Source organism: Canis lupus, chromosome 19, assembly GCF_048164855.1.
Source record: "Canis lupus baileyi chromosome 19, mCanLup2.hap1, whole genome shotgun sequence".
Classification (NCBI taxonomy): Eukaryota; Metazoa; Chordata; class Mammalia; order Carnivora; family Canidae; genus Canis; species Canis lupus.
This window is the reverse complement of record NC_132856.1, coordinates 41794271-41812246: the sequence shown is the minus strand read 5'-3', so window position 1 is coordinate 41812246 and position 17976 is coordinate 41794271. Positions and strand designations below refer to the sequence as shown.

At 55.0% G+C, this 17976-nt stretch overlaps 1 protein-coding gene across 1 annotated transcript; it reads left to right on the top strand.

The window, feature by feature from the left end:
* The first annotated feature begins 3130 nt into the window (after positions 1 to 3130).
* Positions 3131 to 17799, top strand: P4HTM (prolyl 4-hydroxylase, transmembrane). Its single transcript, XM_072786294.1, has 9 exons — positions 3131 to 3485; positions 3669 to 3750; positions 12030 to 12220; positions 13022 to 13118; positions 14855 to 15017; positions 15574 to 15759; positions 16456 to 16546; positions 16755 to 16878; positions 17368 to 17799. Exons 1-9 carry the CDS (start codon positions 3150 to 3152, stop codon positions 17586 to 17588), a joined length of 1491 nt encoding a protein of 496 aa, XP_072642395.1. The 5' UTR covers positions 3131 to 3149; the 3' UTR covers positions 17589 to 17799.
* Positions 17800 to 17976: the final 177 nt, after the last annotated feature.

Genomic DNA, 17976 nt, shown 5'->3' with positions numbered 1-17976 from the left:
TCCCCCAGTTTCCCCACAGGCAGCCTGCTTCTCCCTCTGCCTATGTCTCTGCCTTTCTCTCTGTGTCTCTCATGAATAAATAAAATCTCTTTTAAAAAAAAACTGGAAATGTCCAATTTTTGTAATAGAGATTGGAACACTGTTTAGCCCAAGGCCCAGATGTGACTACATCAGCAGTTGAGGTGGGACTTCCATCCCTGTGAGGTGAGCCAGCCTGAGGGTGAAAAATCTTACAGCCCTTTTACTTTAAAAAAACAATAAATTTAAAAATGAAGTGCCTGGCTGGCTCAGTTGGTAGAGCATGGGACTCTTCATCTCCAGGTCATGAGTTCAAGCCCCATATTGAGTGTGGAGCGTACTTTTAAAAAAAAAAAGAAACCTTATGGCCCTTAAGTGGCAAAAGGGCCATAGGTTTTAAAAAGCCAAGTTCCAGTTTATGATGTGGTTTGAAATTCCCACAACTAACAGCAGGTGGAGCAGAACTAGACAATGAGCACACCCGCCCACCCCCTCACCCCTAGTGCCCCAACAGGCTTGCCTTCTGTTGTCTAGTGATGGTTAGGGAAGGAATGGTGCATGGCAGTGGGCATAAGCAACTTGGATACAATAGATAAGAATATGGGAGAAAGGGATTCAGAAAAATAAGGAATACGAGGATTTTGTGGTGATCTAATTATAAATATTAAAAGGCTAAAGAGGAAATGGGTCTCAACCTTCATCCTTGGTAAAACTGTGGCTTGGTGGGTTGGTGTTTTTCACATTAAAGAACTTAGGAGATTAAAAAAAATAAAGACATTTAGGAAAGTAATACAATCGAGGGACAATTTACTTGCTTTGATTTAATTTACTTGCTTTGATTGTGCTATGCACTTGGAAGTTGTGAGACTTCTGACCTAACTCGAGTGGATTAAGGACAAGCTGCAGGAAATTTGGACGCTCCTAAGCAGGTAATAGAATTTTTTTCCATTTGAATCAGGAACATTTCTTTTGTGAGCATTCTCTCTCTCTCTCTTTTTTTTTTTTTTTTTAAGATTTTATTTATTTATTCGAGACCGAGAGAGAGAGAGGCAGAGACACAGGCAGAGGGAGAAGCAGGCTCCACACAGGGAGCCCGACGCGGGTCTCCGGGATCACACCCCAGGCTGAAGGCGGCGATAAACCACTGAGCCACCCGGGCTGCCCTCTTGTGATCATTCTGTGTTTGTATGTTATGTATGTGTTTTAGAATTCATTTCAAGGAGCAGGGGCCAGGCCCTTGCTGCCTCTCTATCTTTACCTCCATGCACAGAGTCCAGGCTCTCCTGATTACCTGCAGAGCTGTCAGTTCCCACTCCATCTGAAGCAGAATGCTGGATCACTGATGGTGTTTGGTCAGCATCCCACCTTTGGCTGAACCATAACAATTCCCATTACCACCACCTCCACTTCTCCCTTAGAAATGTCCAGAATGTCTCCTTTGGTTGGGCAATGTTTCTCTGTAGTATCCTAAGGAGATTGACAAGATGGTCCCTGAGGGTAGCTGGATGATTGGATGTGCCAACTTGCTTGAGCACTGGTGAAACCTGTGATTGTGTGCAGAACCTCTGAGAGAAGGAGATGGGCTTGCCTTTGGATCCCCTCGCCTGCTCTATTGGAGAGACCAGAAAATGCAGACTCCACTTTCCTGGAATAGAATGGGAAGGAGAGAGACATGTTAAGGTAAAGGGAAACCACTAGTGAGACCTGCCTCAGTGGTGCTGCTCTTGTCTGCATGTACACCTGGAGGGGTTGGCTTCTGCCCTGGAGCACATGCAGCTCTGAGGATAATCTAGCACTAGAAGAGCTGGGAGCATGAATATGCCCAGGGTTTGGCACTTGGCCACTGGTATGTTCTCCCACCTCCATACCTGGTGGTAATCTGAGGGGACACCATCCTGAACGGGCCCAATCTTGTCTACTTTTCCTCTGAGGCAACGGTATCTCAATTATAGAATAGTCCCTTCCTAATAGAACAGTGCCTCTCTCTCTTTTCACCTGTGCCAGCTTTGAAGCAAGAAATGTTCCTGTGCGCCTAAGCACCAGAGCACTTGCTTCCATGCCTTGCAGGTTATTGTTAAGAGTTTGAGCTTCCTGGTGCCAGAGCTCATCCAGGAAGCCCTCTCTGACCACTCCAGCCTGGATCCCACTGTCCAGGAGTGTATGCAACCCTGCATATCAGGCAGCTGCTTTTTTTTTTTTAATTTAAGATTTTATTTATTCATGAGGGACACAGAGGCAGAGACATAGGCAAAGGGAGAAGCAGGCTCCTCGCAATGAGCCGGACTCGGGACTCCATCCTGGACCCCAGGATCATGCCCTGAGTCGAAGGCAGACGCTCAACCGCTGAGCCACCCAGGCGTCCCAGGCAGCGTCTTCTTAAGGTCTGACTCCTGTAGGCCTCCCTGTGAGGTGCACCGACCTACTTATTTATTCATGAGAAACAGAGAGAGAGAGAGAGAGAGACAGGCAGAGGGAGAAGCAGGCTCCATGCAGGGAGCCCGACGTGGGACTCGATCCCGGGCCTCCAGGATCAGGCCCCGGGCCGAGGCTGGCGCTAAACCGCTGAGCCCCCCGGGCCGCCCCAGTCCTGGCCTTCTAAGCTGGCGAGCGCCAGTGCCGAGAGCTGCGGGTCCTACACCATCACATGCGCGGTCGTCGGCCTCCGCGGCAACGCCAAACCGCCGCATTATTGAGTCATCTCTTGGCACTGCCGCGACACTGCCACCCCACTCCCGGCAGCGAGAAAACGCAGATCATACTTTTTGGAGAAGAGGGAAGTGTATCTTAACCAGGGGACGGAGAAACTACTAATGGGGTTTCTTCTAAGGGTACTGCTCTTGTCAGCATCTACATTGAGGGGAGGAGGCGCGGCCGGCTTCTGCCCTGGGGGACGTGCGTCTCCTCCTGACAGTAACCGGCCCGGGAAGAGAAATTGCAGAGTGGCCCGGGGTCCAGGCGCAAGGGAGACGGAGCGCGGCGCGGCGCGGGGCGGGGCGGGCGGGCGCAGCATCCCCAGGCACCGTCTCCTAGAGACCGCGGCGCGCGCCCTCTCCGCGGCGGTTGTCCAGGCGACGGCGCGGCGCGGGCATCCCCGCGGCCCCTCCCCTGGGCGTGCGCGCGACCTGGGCGCCATGGCGGCGGCGGCGGCGGCGGCCCCGAGGCCCGAGGCCGTGAGTCCGCAGTGGGCGCCGCCTGGACACGAGCGGACCGGGGCTGCGGCCGCGCTGGGCGACTGCGAGGACGCACCCGTCCGGCCGTTGTGCAAGCCCCGCGGCATCTGCTCGCGCGCCTACTTCCTGGTGCTGATGGTGTTCGTGCACCTGTACCTGGGCAACGTGCTGGCGTTGCTGCTCTTCGTGCACTACAGCAACGGCGACGAGAGCAGCGACCCCGGGCCCCAGCGCCGCGCCCAGGGCCCCGGGCCCGCGCCAACCCTGGGTCCCCTCGCCCGGCTCGAGGGCATCAAGGTGAGGACCCTCGCCTCGCCGCGCCCCAGGCCCTCCCGGCCGACAGCCCACGACCTCCTGGCTCCTCCCTGCGTCTGCCCCGCGCGCAGCCCCGGCTCGTCGCGCTCCGGGCCCGGGCGCCCGTCCCCTGCTCGGGCGGCGCGGCCTGGGGCCCGAGCTGCCCGCGGTGCTCCCTTCCCTTAGGTGGGGCACGAGCGTAAGGTCCAGCTGGTCGCCGACAGGGATCACTTCATCCGAACCCTCAGCCTCAAGCCGCTGCTCTTCGGTAAGTCCGCAGGGCACTCCCGGGAGGGGCCAGGGGCTGCAGTTTGGGGGCGCCTGGAGGCTCATGTTGGCCACGTGACTTCTGTTTTGAAAATGGCTGCTTCAAAGTAGCTCTTTTTCTACCCAAAGGTTTCCCCAAGTGAATTACCAACCCCCACCTCCATAATAGGGTGACAGGACGACCTTTCCACGCTCTCCTCTCCGACTCCTACTCTGCAGCGTATCTTCCATTACAGGGCTGGGCCTTATGACCCTGAGGCAGTTGTCTAAACACTTCATTGAAAACCGCCTCTGGACACTGCCTGCCATCATTAATTCTGTCACATTCTGGAATTGGGGGAGGGTGGGAGAGACCGATGACCACGTCCTAGCTGATCACAGTGCCTCAGGAGGAATCTCACTGCCGAGGTGGGCCCTGTGGACTGGTGAGAAGGTGTCCAATGTAGATAAACTGGCGTCCCCAGACCTGGCCCACTGGAGCACCAGCCTTAGCTACCAGCACTGGGGTTCTTAGGATGGAGTTGTGTTCAGCCATAAGTAGGCAAAACCTTCCATGGAGTGTGACCTCATTTGAAACCAGCATCATAAGCTCACATTTTCTGAGCTCTGGTTATGTGCTAGGCTTCATATGATCATTTCAATTCATTCTTACAACCCCTCTGTGAGGTGGGTGTGGATCCCACCCTCAGGTTCCTCAGTGAGAAAGTGAGGCACAGAGAGCTCTAGTTGCTTGGCCAGACTCCTATAGCTAGTACCCTGGCAAAGCTAGGATTAGAACCCAAGCAGCCTGCTGCTAGAGCCTGTACTCTGTACCCAACATGCCATGAAGACTCTGAAGTCCTTCAAAGACTACCAGAGTCTGCAAGGTGGGGTTCCCCAGACCCATGACCTTGCCCAGGATAGGTTTGCCCACCCAGCCCTGGATACCTAGTTTCAGTGACACACTTACCTGCAGACCTTGGGCTGTTCCTGCCTGCTGGGGGATTGTGTGGGTTAGGGGCTTTAAGGAGAGGACTGGGAACCAAATTAGAGCATCTGAGCACATGCTATCACCCCTGGGGCAGAGGGCCCTGGTTGAGGATTATGGCTAGACCTATGAGAATGATTTCACGTGCATGCGGTGCAAGGAGAAATAGTTATTTTGGTCCTGTTGTGGGAGGGGCTCTAAAATATTGTTACTATTATTATTACTACTGCATAAGGTTGAAGTCTGTGCCATGCACTATTTTAAGTGCTGGGAAGACAGCTTTGAACAAAATAGGAAAAATAAAAACAAAACACCACCAACACTCACACACACACCTAAAGCTGACATTCGAATAAGGAGGCAGACAATAAACAAACAAATGTGTACAGCATGTCAGATGGTGATAAGTGATTGCAGACAAATAAGATAGAATTTCAACTGTGGTTGAAACTCTCAACAGGGTGACCAAGGTAGGCGTCCCTGTGAAAGGTATTTAAGTAAAGACCTCTAGGAGCTATGGGATCAAGCCAGGTGGCTGTCAGGAAAGGGTGATACAGGCAAAGGGAACAACACTCACCCTTTTATTGCTACACGGCCATGAACAGACCTGTCTAAAGAGGTTGTGCTCTCAGTTTTCTGGGGACCTGTATGCACTTAATTCAGATATATGTTAGGTTAAAGGTTATGAGGCCATAACTGTCCCCTTCACCCCCTAACATGTAGCTGTTGCATCAAAGTCCTGCAGAGCAGAGAATGAGAAACCCAAACCCTGCAAATTATAGGCCGCAGGAGAGATGTGACACGAGGTAAACAGGTCTGGTTAGGCCGTCAGATGGGTCTGTGTACAAATTACAAAGCTCATGGCTGGGAGAATTGGGTGGCTGCAGCAAGAGCCTCCAGCTGTGGCTCCCATTTTCTCTCAAACTTTTACATTGACTTTGAGTCTGCTGGTGGACGGTGCGCCAGGTTTCACCCAGGGGGTCCTGGGGCTTGCCCCATGGTGAAACAAGGTGAGCCACATGAAGAAAAGATCGCTGATTATAGGCAGTTCACTTGTGAGGCAGGGAGAGCACAGGGAGAGGATGTTGGAGGAGGAGCAGCCCCTGTCTGCTGTGGTGCTGGATGGATCCAAAGAAGGAAGCCTTACCTCAAGAAGGAGCAGTGTTGCTCTTCTGTGGCTTCCTGTTTATTCATCTACTGCCGCCCTATACAGGCAGGGAGGCCAGGGATAATGGGCCTGCTGTGGGCCCTGCCACCTCTGCCTTGCTGCCCTTGGCTCCAGACCTGTGACTCTCAGCCTCGGGGGGGCGGGGGGTGCCAGGGCTTGAGGGGTGGGTGTTCAGGGTATAAGCTGGGGCAAGGGGAATGGGTTCTATCCCAGAGTGCCCACATCTATAGGGGAGGGAGCCCCACCACTCCATGGGGAAGATCCCATGCAACCAGTCTCTCCCTTTGGGAAACATTCCCTGTTTCCCAAGTTTGTCCCTAAAGATCTGGGGCAAGTGGAACCTGGGCCACTCAGGCCCCACTGTGAGTGCTTGGCCCTATACCTGCTTGACTGTGGTAGGCATTTCGCAAGGATTTGGACCATCAGAAGTCAGCTGAGGACTTCGTCCTGTTCAGTTCAGAAGAGAGATGTTCCAGTTTTGAGTCATTGTCATCTCTCTGGGGACATTTCTACCTTTCATGAGGCTCACTTCTTCCTCCACCCCACCCTCATTCTGTGTTTAAACAACAGATCAGTCTTACTACCCTCTTCCTTAAAAGTCTCCCAAGATTTCCCCTTCACCTCAGTTTCCTTTGGTCCCCTCATCTCCTGCTACCCCTTATTCACTTCCTGCTTTCCCCAAGCTCATGCTGCCTTGGGGCTTTTGGATGTGCTGTGCCCTCCACCAGAAGGCTCAGACCTGGCTTTTCCCACAGAGGGTCTCTTCCGCTCCATTGGGCCTCTGTGCACACATCCCCTCCTCAGAGACCTGTCTTGAACTCAAACTGGTCTTCAGAGGTTCCCAGACACCTTTGTATCAGCCTGCTTGGTTTTCTTCTCAGCACTTAGCATCACTGGAGACTGTCTTCTCTATTTGTCATTTGTACCTTTCCCTAAAGGTGAGCTGCGTGCAGGGGAGGCTGATTTGTGCTGGCTGTGTAGCCAGCAGCCGGTGGAGTCGTGTCTACTCCTGGTCATGACTGGCTGGCTGGAGGGATTTACTGGGCACTCAGTCAGACCAGCACTGGTCTGCTTGCTCAGAGTGACCTCCCACCACCTGGGCAGGTGCCCTCTAATCTGGCTTTTCCTTCAAGAGCAGCAGGAGCACTTCCAGAAGGCCAAAAAGAGTTTTAGCCCATTTTCTTAACTAGTTATGGTAAATGAGTAATACAATACAATACACAAAACAATTTATCTTAAAACCATGACTGCTTTATCATAGGATTTCCAAGTCAGCTCAAGAAAACAATTAGGCAGTTACTTAAGACCACTGTGTTCTTGACAAACACTGGAGGCCCAGAAATAGGGAAAGAACTCTGTGTGTATATAAGTTCAGATTTGTAAGCAGCTTACTGTAGTTTTCTGCACGGACTTGTCCCCACCCCTATGCTTTTCATGGGCCTGCAGTGTGATGGAACTAGGGACTCAGTAAAGGTCAGACAGATAAAATGGAATCTGTGGGGCTTGATGAGAAGCATCCTGCCCAGGGTGAGCACAGGCTTTGCACTTGCCCTGAGACTGCTTGGGCTGCTGGGGCTTGTGGGCATTAGCCAGGCTGTCATCCCAGGCCTGCGAAGGACAGAAAGGTGGTCTTGTGTACCCAGCACACACAGCTGCCAGAGAGCCAGCCTCCTTTGTGTCTGGGCAAGAAGGGACCCCTTAGCTGTGACCACCAAAGTGGGTTTCTGTCCCGCTTGGGCCTTTCCTGGGGTTTCTCTGGACTCTGGTCTGCAAATATCCATGAAGGGCAGAAGATAGAGGGTTTTATGGGTGTCCAGGGCAGCGCGTGCTTTGTGTGGCTGATGCCAAGGCCGAGGCAGGCTCTCTCTGCCTGTATTAACCCCTGTTCTGGGCACTAGTGATGGTACCACCTGTGCACAGCCAATTGCAGATTCTGGTGGCCTTGGCTCCAAACATAGGCTGTGGTTACCAGCCACCAAGGGCCCTGCACTCCCCACTTAGCACGTAGGTCCCAGCATGCCTTCCTCGCAAGACATTGTGCACGCACATGGCATCCAGTTGCAGCCAGTGATGCAGAGTAGGGGCCGTTGTACAGCAGGCGGTGGGCCTGTCTTCAGCACCTCTAGCCCGGAGTCCAGGTGGCAGTCTGAGAGACCAAAGGATGTCCCGTTGCATTGGGAGAGTCTGCCTTCACTGCTGAATGGGATCAGAGGAGTGGGGTGATGCACAGGGTCTCTAGGAGTACCCTCATTCCCTCCACCTGCTGAACCACACTCTTTGATGCTCTGCTCTTAATCAAGTCCTAGAGAAGAGCTGAAGTCTTGGCTGTCACCCTCCTAAGCAGATTTGTTGGGTGTGTTGTTTTTAGCAATGCCTCGTTTATTAAAGGCATTTATTTTGTAGCTCTAACCAGATAAAGCATTTGAGTGCCCCCTCTTTCATTTGTCTTACATCGAGTTTGGAGCTGGAACAGAGGCACTTGTAAGGTGGGTGTAAGGGCTGCTGGGCACTAGGGGCTCACCAAAGTCGCTGGCACAGAGCACGTCCAGGACCTCGTTGGTGAAGCAGGCGTCCTGCAGCTAACTCACAGTCCCTGCAGCTGGCCCACAGCACTGGGGGTGGGGGTGGGGGGAGGGCCTAGTGAGGCTCTGCTGGCAGGAGTTGGGGAGGGGCCACCAGCACGGGGGAGGGGAGGCCCTCTCACTGGCCCCCGGTCCTTCACCCTTTCTGAGACCTGCTCCTGTGGCCTGTTCCTCATCTCCCCTGCCAGCGAGACCCTGCGGGCAGTGGCTCGGGAGGGTGGGGCACTGCGGGTGGGCCCCGGCTCCCAGGCCTTGTGGGGACTCACGTGGGTGGCACAGGCGGGAGCCCTTGGAAATAGCAGCGACCGCAGACCGCAGAGGCAGAGGCTGTGTTCAGCAGGGAAGCGGCTGCAGTGCAGGATGGCCCGCCAGGGGTAGCCCTAGCAGGCCATGGTGGGCCCACAGCTGGCCTGCGGCCTATGACCCTGCGGAGGTGGGGGGAAGGATGGGGGTGACGGGGCGCTCAGGAGGACCGGGCTTCCTGGATGCCCCCCCTTTCGTGCTCCTGGTACTGAGGCAAGCCTGGGACTCTGCGGTTGCTGGGCAACGACACCTGGTCACCTAGCAACAGTTCTCAGCCCTGCATGTCCCTTAACAGCGCTTAGGTCTTAATGCACCCCCTCCACCCCCCCACCCCCGTCCTCCTGTGGCCTGTCTGCTTTCCAGCTTTCCAGCGCACCTCCCCCCTCCAGCTCGGGAGGACATCCAGTGCAGCAGAGAGGGGTGTATGCGAAGGGCCTTCACCCCCCATCTTGGAAGGAGAAAGCAGAGCCCTCCCTCTTGCCCTGGAAGGCCTGCAGGAGACTGCAGTTTCTGACCGGGGCTGGGGTTGGCAAAGAGCACAGAGGCCCGATCATTGGATTCTGAAGGAGCCCATTCTTGGTGCTACTGGCATGGTCACCCTGAGGCTCTGGGAAGGTCCCTCACTCTGCAGAGAAGGAACTCAACGAGCTGTGATTCATGAAGGAGGTTAGGCTGGGGAAGAGGAATCAGCCTTGTGATCTCTGAACTCTGGGAGAAAAGGCCCTCAGATGAGCTCCATCTCTTGCCAGGATCCCTTGAGCAGTTTCCACACTTCACTAGAGAGGAGCTTCCAACCCAAAGCAGCCTACCCATTAGCCATACTTTGACATTCAAGAGCCCTTGATGCTTTGAGGGTCCAGACCAAGGGTGCTCACCATTGATGGTCCCCTGCCTATGTCTCCTCTGTCCCATGGGCACCTGCTCCCCTGTGCCAGGAACACCCTGACAAGACAATCCTTCATCTTCATTTCCCTCCCTACCCCTGTCAGCACCCAGCCCTGAGAGGTACACCGCAATGGTTAGTGAACAGGCCCTGGCAGAGGAAAGGTCCCTCTGCCGTAACCCAGGAGCCCCCGTCCTACCTGTCAAGGCACACAGGAGCAAAGAGAGAGCAGAGGAAGAGGTGGGCATCAGAGTGGCACTCCATGGCCATCAGGGGCAGCCAGCTGACTGACTGCTGGAGAGCCTTGGCCGCTGTGTCATGATCCAGCAAGTTGGGCAGCCGCATCTCTGTGTAGCCAATGTCATGGCACAGCACCGTGGCTTGGGGAATGGGCATGCACCGTGTGGGGCCTCAGGGAGCCCCTGCTCCACTGACCCCCCACAGCACCGCCAGTGCCACTAACAGCCACAGCCCTTGATCCATCACCTGCTTTGTCTACCTTGATCTTCATGGGCTGAGGTTGAGGGCTTTATAAGTTTGTACCTTCACCCCAGGAGCCAGTGTTTGTGCAGATCCCAGGTGCTGGGACACCCTCCCCCCCTTCTGCCATCTGGTTAGGCCCCAGTGTGCTGGCCTGGGCTGTTTGCATTGGATTAGCACTCTGTAGGGGGCTGTAGAGGTTGGTGGCATCTTTGGGCCTGTGGATTACCAGCACTTAATAAACTGAAGAAACCTGGGCCTGTGTTTTTTCTTTTTCTGGTTTACTTTTCTTGTTTATTTATGTTTTAAGCTACCCAGGAGGTGACTGTTGATTAGCAGTTTGTTCTAACCCATTGTCCAGAGCACCTGCACCCCCCACCCTACCCCCAGGAGATGGCTCACACCCTTTCTGGGTTTGCTTGGTTGGGAGAGGGTCAAGCAGGCCTAGGTGGGGACCTTTGTCCTGCCCTCAGTGTCATCACATCTGAGTCATCTACCCAGGGAAGCTGAATATGGTTGTGAGCATGGACTTGAGTACAACAGCCTGGGTGGCCCCAGGCAAGTAGCTGATGTCTCTGTGCTGGCCATGCCTCATGGGTAAGAAAGGCAAATCGAGGGGGCCTGGCTTTCTAGGGTAAATTTAGGGATTAAGGAGTTGATGACATGCTTAGGACAGGACACAGAGTCTGTGCCACCTAAGTGTGATCTGTGATAACCACTAAAAACCGTTCCTGGCTCTGGGCAGCCATTTTCCTTCCTTTTGGCAGTGCCTGGAACTTAATGCTGGGAGTCTAACGCTGAGAGGTGGTAGGCCACTCTGCGGTTCTGAGGGGTCACTGGCAGCAGGGCCCTGCCTCCAGTCAGTTCCTCGGTGGGCCTCTTGTTCCCCAACTAAGGAAGTCCTCTCTCCCAGGAACGAGGGAATGATGCAGGGCCATGCTCCTGTCTAAGAGTGCCTGGGGCTCCTGGGGCCTGAGGCTCACTTTCCAGCTGGACCATGCTGCTTATGGAGCCTGTGTGGGGACATCCAGCCACTGGAGCCAAGCCCTAAGCCTGACTGGCCTTTACTTGGACTTAGAGGCATGACGTTTAGTGTACACTTGTTCCCAAAGCAAAGGATACCTGGGGCTTGGGACGCCTGGGTGGCTCAGCGGTTTAGTGCTGCCTTTGGCCCGGGGCGTGATCCTGGAGTCCCAGGATCGAGTCCCACGTCGGGCTCCCTGCGTGGAGCCTGCTTCTCCCTCTGCCTGTGTCTCTGCCTCTCTCTCTCTCTGTGTGTGTGTGTCTTTCATAAATAAATAAAAATCTTAAAAAAAAAAAAAAAAAAAGGATACCTGGGGCATCTTCTCCGAGCATCTGCCAAAAGCCTAAGTGACCCCCACTGACAGATGTGCCAGCACTGGGCAGGTCAGCCCTAGGCAGATGGTCAGCGCCCACTTGTGCAGGAGAGTGGAGGGCAAGGACTGGCCTACAGCACTGAATGTTTCACACTTTGTTTTTATTTGATCAATACTGAAAAGCAAAAATGAAAGCAAAACCCAGTCACCATCACCCACTTTAAAATACGTACCGAGTCAGAAGTGGATGTCAACCCTCTGGCCTTCAGTCGCACTCCAAGGTGGGTGAGCTTAGCTCTAGCAAGCTTCTCAGGGCTCCCCTGGGAAATGTGTGCTGTCGCATCAAAGACAAAAACCTGTGTTCCAAATGCAGGCCAACCTTTGCAGGACAACTCAATCCTGGGGTTAGAGTCCAGAGTAGAGGTAAAGGGGAATGTGAAGTCCTGACATGATGACCACCAGGGGACAGGAGTACCCCAGGAACTCGGCAGAGAGGAAGTTAATGGCTGCATCGGTACCCTGGCTCCGTCCTTGGCCTCACCCACCTCCTCTTCTGGCAGAAATCCCTGGCTTCCTGAGTGATGAGGAATGTCGGCTCATCATCCACCTGGCCCAGATGAAGGGGTTACAGCGCAGCCAGATTCTGCCTACTGAAGAATACGAGGAGGCAATGGGCACAATGCAGGTCAGCCAGCTGGATCTCTTCCGGCTGCTGGACCAGAACCGTGATGGTCGCCTGCAGCTCCGTGAGGTTGGGATCTGGGGACCTGGAGTAGGCACAGGGTGGGAGTGTCTAGAACTGTCTTTCTAGTGGCCTGCTTAGCCCTGGCCCCAAAAGTCAGGTGCCATCTCAGATCAGCTGGGGCATACCCAGTCCCAGAGGCCCCCTTTTCCTTCCCTGGAGAGCCCCTTGCTGGCCTGGGAACCCCAAAAGATGGTAGGAGAAACCCACCTGGGGGTGATGACATTATTGCCACAATTCCTGGGTGGTGTGCCATCTGTGGTCTGGATTCCTTGCTGCCATGGCTGGGGACCCCACAAAAATCATGGTGGAGGGGGTGGCAGGTCTTAGTAGCCAAAAGTCTGCATATCGCTTTTACATGGCCCTCACACCAGGCTTCTGACAGGTCTTGGCAGGGTGTAGAGTCCCTTACTTATACAGAGTGCCCCACTGAGCCTGGTCGTCTTGACAAGCCCAGTGATCATGCCCTGGCCAGGCTTCCCCTTGGTGCCTGTTCGCATGCAAGCCCCAGGCCTTGGCCTCCCCTGTCTACTTGGAGTATCTGAGTGGGTCACAGTCCCAACAGGGCCAGGAATGCCTGGCCATAGGTCTCTTAGCTATCCCAGGTCTCTTAGCCTCCTCCCCAGATGCCTGTAGGCCTCTCTGCCTACCCTCCCTTTAGCTCAGGGACCTCAGGCTCTGTCCTGTGTCCTCAACCATACCCCGTCACCGGAACCCTTAGCCCTTACTGCAAGAACTGGGCAGCTGTCTGTGCTCTGGTGGCTCTTCATCATTGGGGCCACTCCACTGAGGGACCATCTTGTGCTTTAGGTCCTGGCCCAGACTCGCCTGGGAAATGGACGGTGGATGACTCCAGAGAACATTCAGGAGATGTACTCTGCGATCAAGGCTGACCCTGATGGTGATGGTGAGCTCATACCTCGCCACAGTTCTGTCCCTGGAAGCCTCCTGCCTCCTGTATACCCAGCTTTTAGAGTAGCCAGAGATGAGGAGGCAAGGATCCAGCCTTGCTCTCACTCCTGGGTGGCTGAGTCCTCACATTTGCCTTGGTGACAGTCTAGAGGGCAGTTCTTGGAGGCCCTTTTGACCTCAGCAGGTAGAGTCTAGGGTACAGGAAGAGAGTTGCTGGCTGGCAGAGGGCAGAGTAGGTATAGTAGGAGCAGAGGGCCAGTGAGGTCAGCTTGAGATTGGCCATTCATCCTGTTCCATCCACCTCTCTCCAGCCAGGCACAGGGTCTACCCCCGGAAGACACCCTCTCTAATCTAAGATCTTGCCTTCTTCTTGCCTACCTAGAGTCCTGCAAACTGCTGGGGGTGGTTTGGGTAGGGGAGCTGTCATGCAAGTACCCTACTCTCCTTTGATAATAACAACCAGGATGTTACTGAGGTGTAGTAATCACTCAGCTCTGGATGAAATGGGGAAGGTGCAATAGTGAAATAGGACTTGGAAGAATGGTCCTGTGGCTGGCCAACCTAGAGTGAAGGATCTGCCCAAGACCTGTGGCTGGACGGGCATCATGCTGCTACTGCCCCCACGTACAGAGCTGGTGACAAGCTGACAGGCCTTGTGTTCCCTACTCTCAGAGAAATCTGGGCAAAACAGTAGAAAGTTTGTTCCTTAGAGGTACGTGGGTGGCTGTTGGTTAAGCATCTGACTCTTGATCTCAGCTCAGGTCTTATCTCAGGGTCATGAGTTCAAGCCCCATGCTGAGCTCCATGCTGGGGGCATGGAGCCTACCTAAAAAAAAGAAGAAAAAAAATGGGTTTCTCCTTTGGGTTGGCCAGGTTATAAATGGAACAGACACCAGCTATTCTTCCAGAACCCCAAGAAAGTGGAGCTTCTACTTTGTGGGTTGGCCAGGAACAGGGAGAGAGCGTTCTCATTTGGGGGAGTGGCCTGGCTTTCTTTGTTGAGCTAGCATGGTAACCCAGCAGACAAGACTGGCTAGCTAGATATATTCCATTCAGGTTGGGACCTGAGGTCATAAGGGAACTCCTGGGGACCTGCCCCAGATTAAACTCTAGCATGGAAGGCCCTGGGTAGAAACCAGCACTGACTACTCTTTCTTCACCCTCTAGAGGACCAGAGAGTAGCCACTCTGTGCTTCAGAGCCAGGCTGGAGGGCCAGGGGCAGTCCTTGGCCTAGGGTCTTGGCCATATGATTCAAGCTTCGCTTGGCAACCCTGCTCTGGCCAATCTAGTAGGGGTTGGGCTTTATTTATTTATTTGTTTATTTATTTATTTGAGAGAAACGAGCGGGGGTGGGGGGGGAGTAGCAGAGGGAGAGGGAGAAGCAGACTCCCCGCTGAGCAGGGTGCCTGATGCAGGACTGGATTCCCAAATCCTGGGATCATGACCTGAGCTAGAGGCAGATGCTTAACCGACTGAGCCACCCCAGTGCCTAGGGGTTGGGCTTCTTCCTTTGGGGGGCCAAATCAGGGTTTAACTGAGGAAGTGAACTTCCCTAGGTCTTCATAGGGCCTGATGTGACAGAAGCCAGGTTCATCTGACCCAGGAGTTCAGGTTGGGGGACAGGTGCACTGCCTTTGGTGCCTGAAGCCAGGGGTAGATAGGATGCTACAGCCTGCCACCGTGGCCTCCGTACATGGGTTTGCGGGCACTGATGATGGTGCCCCATGCAGGAGTGCTGAGCCTGCAGGAGTTCTCTGACATGGACCTTCGAGACTTCCACAAGTACATGAGGAGCCACAAGGCGGCCTCCAGCGAGCTGGTGCGGAACAGCCACCATACGTGGCTCTACCAGGGCGAAGGTGCCCACCACGTCATGCGCGCCATCCGCCAGAGGTGAGCACCGCAGCAGGAGCAGGTCTGGTGGGGCCCACACAGAAGTTCTTGGTTGGGGCCAAGGGGACAGACTTGGTTAGCCAACTCAGGATTAAGTTCTACTTGTTAGACCGGGATTAGGATCCATTAAAAGACAGGCAATTAACAAAGGCAAATTAACCCTAATTGTGGGCAAACAATATACATTTGGGATTAGAAATAGATTGCAATGTTTGTTTTTCGCTAATTAGAGAAATGACGTCTTATCTCTGTCCACAGGCCCCCCTGCCCTTGAGCAGCCAGGGGTTTTAGATAAGCAACCTCCTTCCTGGAGGGAGTGACCCCCACTCCCAATTTAGTGGAAATCTCATCTTCCCCACCCAACGCAGTCTCTGGCATCCAGGGAGAAGGGCTCATGAGTAACCCCTTCCTGCTCCTACCGGGCCAGTCTGGGGTTGATGTCAGGGGCTTTCAGGGGAGTTGGGCAGTGGTAGAGCTGGTGGCAGGTCCGGGGTCTGGCTTCTCCAGGGCACCACCTTGCATGGGACTGCTCAGCTGAATGCCTGCTGTCCACCAGGGTGCTCCGCCTCACCCGCCTGTCACCTGAAATCGTGGAGCTCAGTGAGCCACTGCAGGTTGTGCGGTATGGCGAGGGAGGCCACTACCATGCCCATGTGGACAGCGGGCCTGTGTACCCAGAGACCATCTGCTCCCATACCAAGCTGGTAGCCAATGAGTCTGTACCCTTCGAGACCTCCTGCCGGCAAGTACCTCCCACCTGGGGTGGCCTTCAACTCCCAGACTAGGCATTCCCATGACATAAACACAGCCCTGCCCTACCGGTATACCCCTGGTGTCAGGCCAGGGGAGCGCTGGGCCATCCGTCTGAGGATACCCCATCTTTCCCTGCAGTTTGTTTACCAAGTGGCAGGAAAGGGGTGGCTAAACTAAGGTACCCACAGACAGTAACACTTGTTCCCAGAGCTCTGAGGCATGGGGCAAGGCTGAGTCTCCAGCTTTTTTTGCCCCCCTCTCCCCTGGGTCTTGATTCTTCTCCACTGCTGGAGGCTTCAGCTTCTCTCTTTGAAGCTTTGTCCCCCTTCCCTGCTGAGGCAGGGGGGCAGGTCGGCAGGTCTCTACCCTTCGTGTGACTGCTCTGGGTCAGCCCCTTCTATTCCCAGCCAGCCCTCCTGCATGGTTGTGCTGCTTCTGCTCGCATACCTTTCCCTGCCAGCCATGCAATTTAGCGAAGTGCACCTGTGATCACACAAAACAGTCTGATACATAGAGACTGGGTTTGTGGGAGGAAGGACTGGCTTAGGGACATCTTGGCACTGATGTGCAGTGTTACTGATCTCAGCCTGCCCCTCTTGCCCTTGGGAACCTGGGCAGCTTATCCTGCCCACAGGTAAGCCCGTGGGAGTGTCCACAGCTGCTCAGCAGGCCCCCTGCCTTACAGCTACATGACAGTGCTGTTTTATTTGAACAACGTCACCGGTGGGGGCGAGACTGTCTTCCCTGTAGCAGACAACAGAACCTACGATGAAATGGTAAGGGCCAACCAGGCTGTTACTCTGGTGGGATGGCAAGGCCTTGGGCAATCATAGTATATACCCCTCCAGACCTGGGATGATGCGCCTAAGTGATCCCCTGGGCACTTCTGACTGGTTTCCCTCTGGCCACTTTTGGCTTCCTGGCCCTGGCCCTTGGGCGTACAGTGGGGGCAGTTTGAGAACCCCAGCATCCTGCTGCCCACAGAGTCTGATTCAGGATGATGTTGATCTCCGCGACACTCGGAGGCATTGTGACAAGGGGAATCTGCGTGTCAAGCCCCGGCAGGGCACAGCAGTCTTCTGGTACAACTACCTGCCTGATGGACAAGGTGAGGGCCTGTGGCCAGGCCAAGGGTACCATGAGGGAAGCCTACCCAGCCCAGACAGCCACCCTGGTGGGATGTTTCTGGCACCGCTACAAATGTTCTTCTGTCCCTGGTGCCTCCAAAAGACCATCCTCAGTGACTTCAGGGGCACGCACCTGTGTAGCCTCCTGGGTTACCTTGAGGTCTGTAATGGATTCCGTGATGCTCTAGCCTTCCAGCTCACTGGGGCTGGGGACACATCTGTCATTGACTCAGGCTGTGGACAGGACTAGGAGCAAGAAGGCTGGTTTCAGACCAGTAGTTTTGTCAGTGCATTAGTTGGAGAGAGATACCATGCCCCAAGGAGACCTTGGGGCCAGACTTTGCCCCTACATGTGTGCGCAGCTGGGCCCACCCTGGCCATGCCCTTGGCCCCTATGAGGTCAAGCTCAGGTCAGCACAGCCTAGAGTCCCTCTGGTCCCCTCCTTTGCTCACACCATCCTCCTCTCTAGGTTGGGTGGGCGACGTGGATGACTACTCGCTGCACGGGGGCTGCCTGGTCACACGCGGCACTAAGTGGATTGCCAACAACTGGATCAATGTGGATCCCAGCCGGGCTCGGCAGGCACTGTTCCAGCAGGAGATGGCGCGCCTGGCCCGAGAAGGTGGCGCCGACTCCCAGCCAGAGTGGGCCGTGGACCGGGCCTACCGCGACGCGCGCGTGGAGCTCTGAGGGCAGGGCGGGCCTCAGCCCCCAGCCACAGGCCTCCTGCCGCCCCAGGTCGGGGGACCCGCCGTTCGCCTGTCCAGATGCAGGCCAAAGGCTCGGCCGAGGTCTTGCCCCATCCCGTCTCCAGCCGCGACTAGGGCACCGTTCCTATATTCGTGTTATTTATTGTGTACAGACCCATTATGCCCCCTCCAATAAAACTACACGGCTTTGAGCTGCTGGGCCGCGAAGGCGCAGGTGGGGTCGGGGGCAGGCTGACCCGGCCTGTAGGGGTGGGCCGCAGCGCTCGGCGAGCCTCACGTCAGGGGGAGGGGCGAGGACGCCTTCGCCAATGACGAGCTGGCTTGCGTGGGGCGAAGGGTCGTGATTGGACACCGGCCGCGGGCGACCC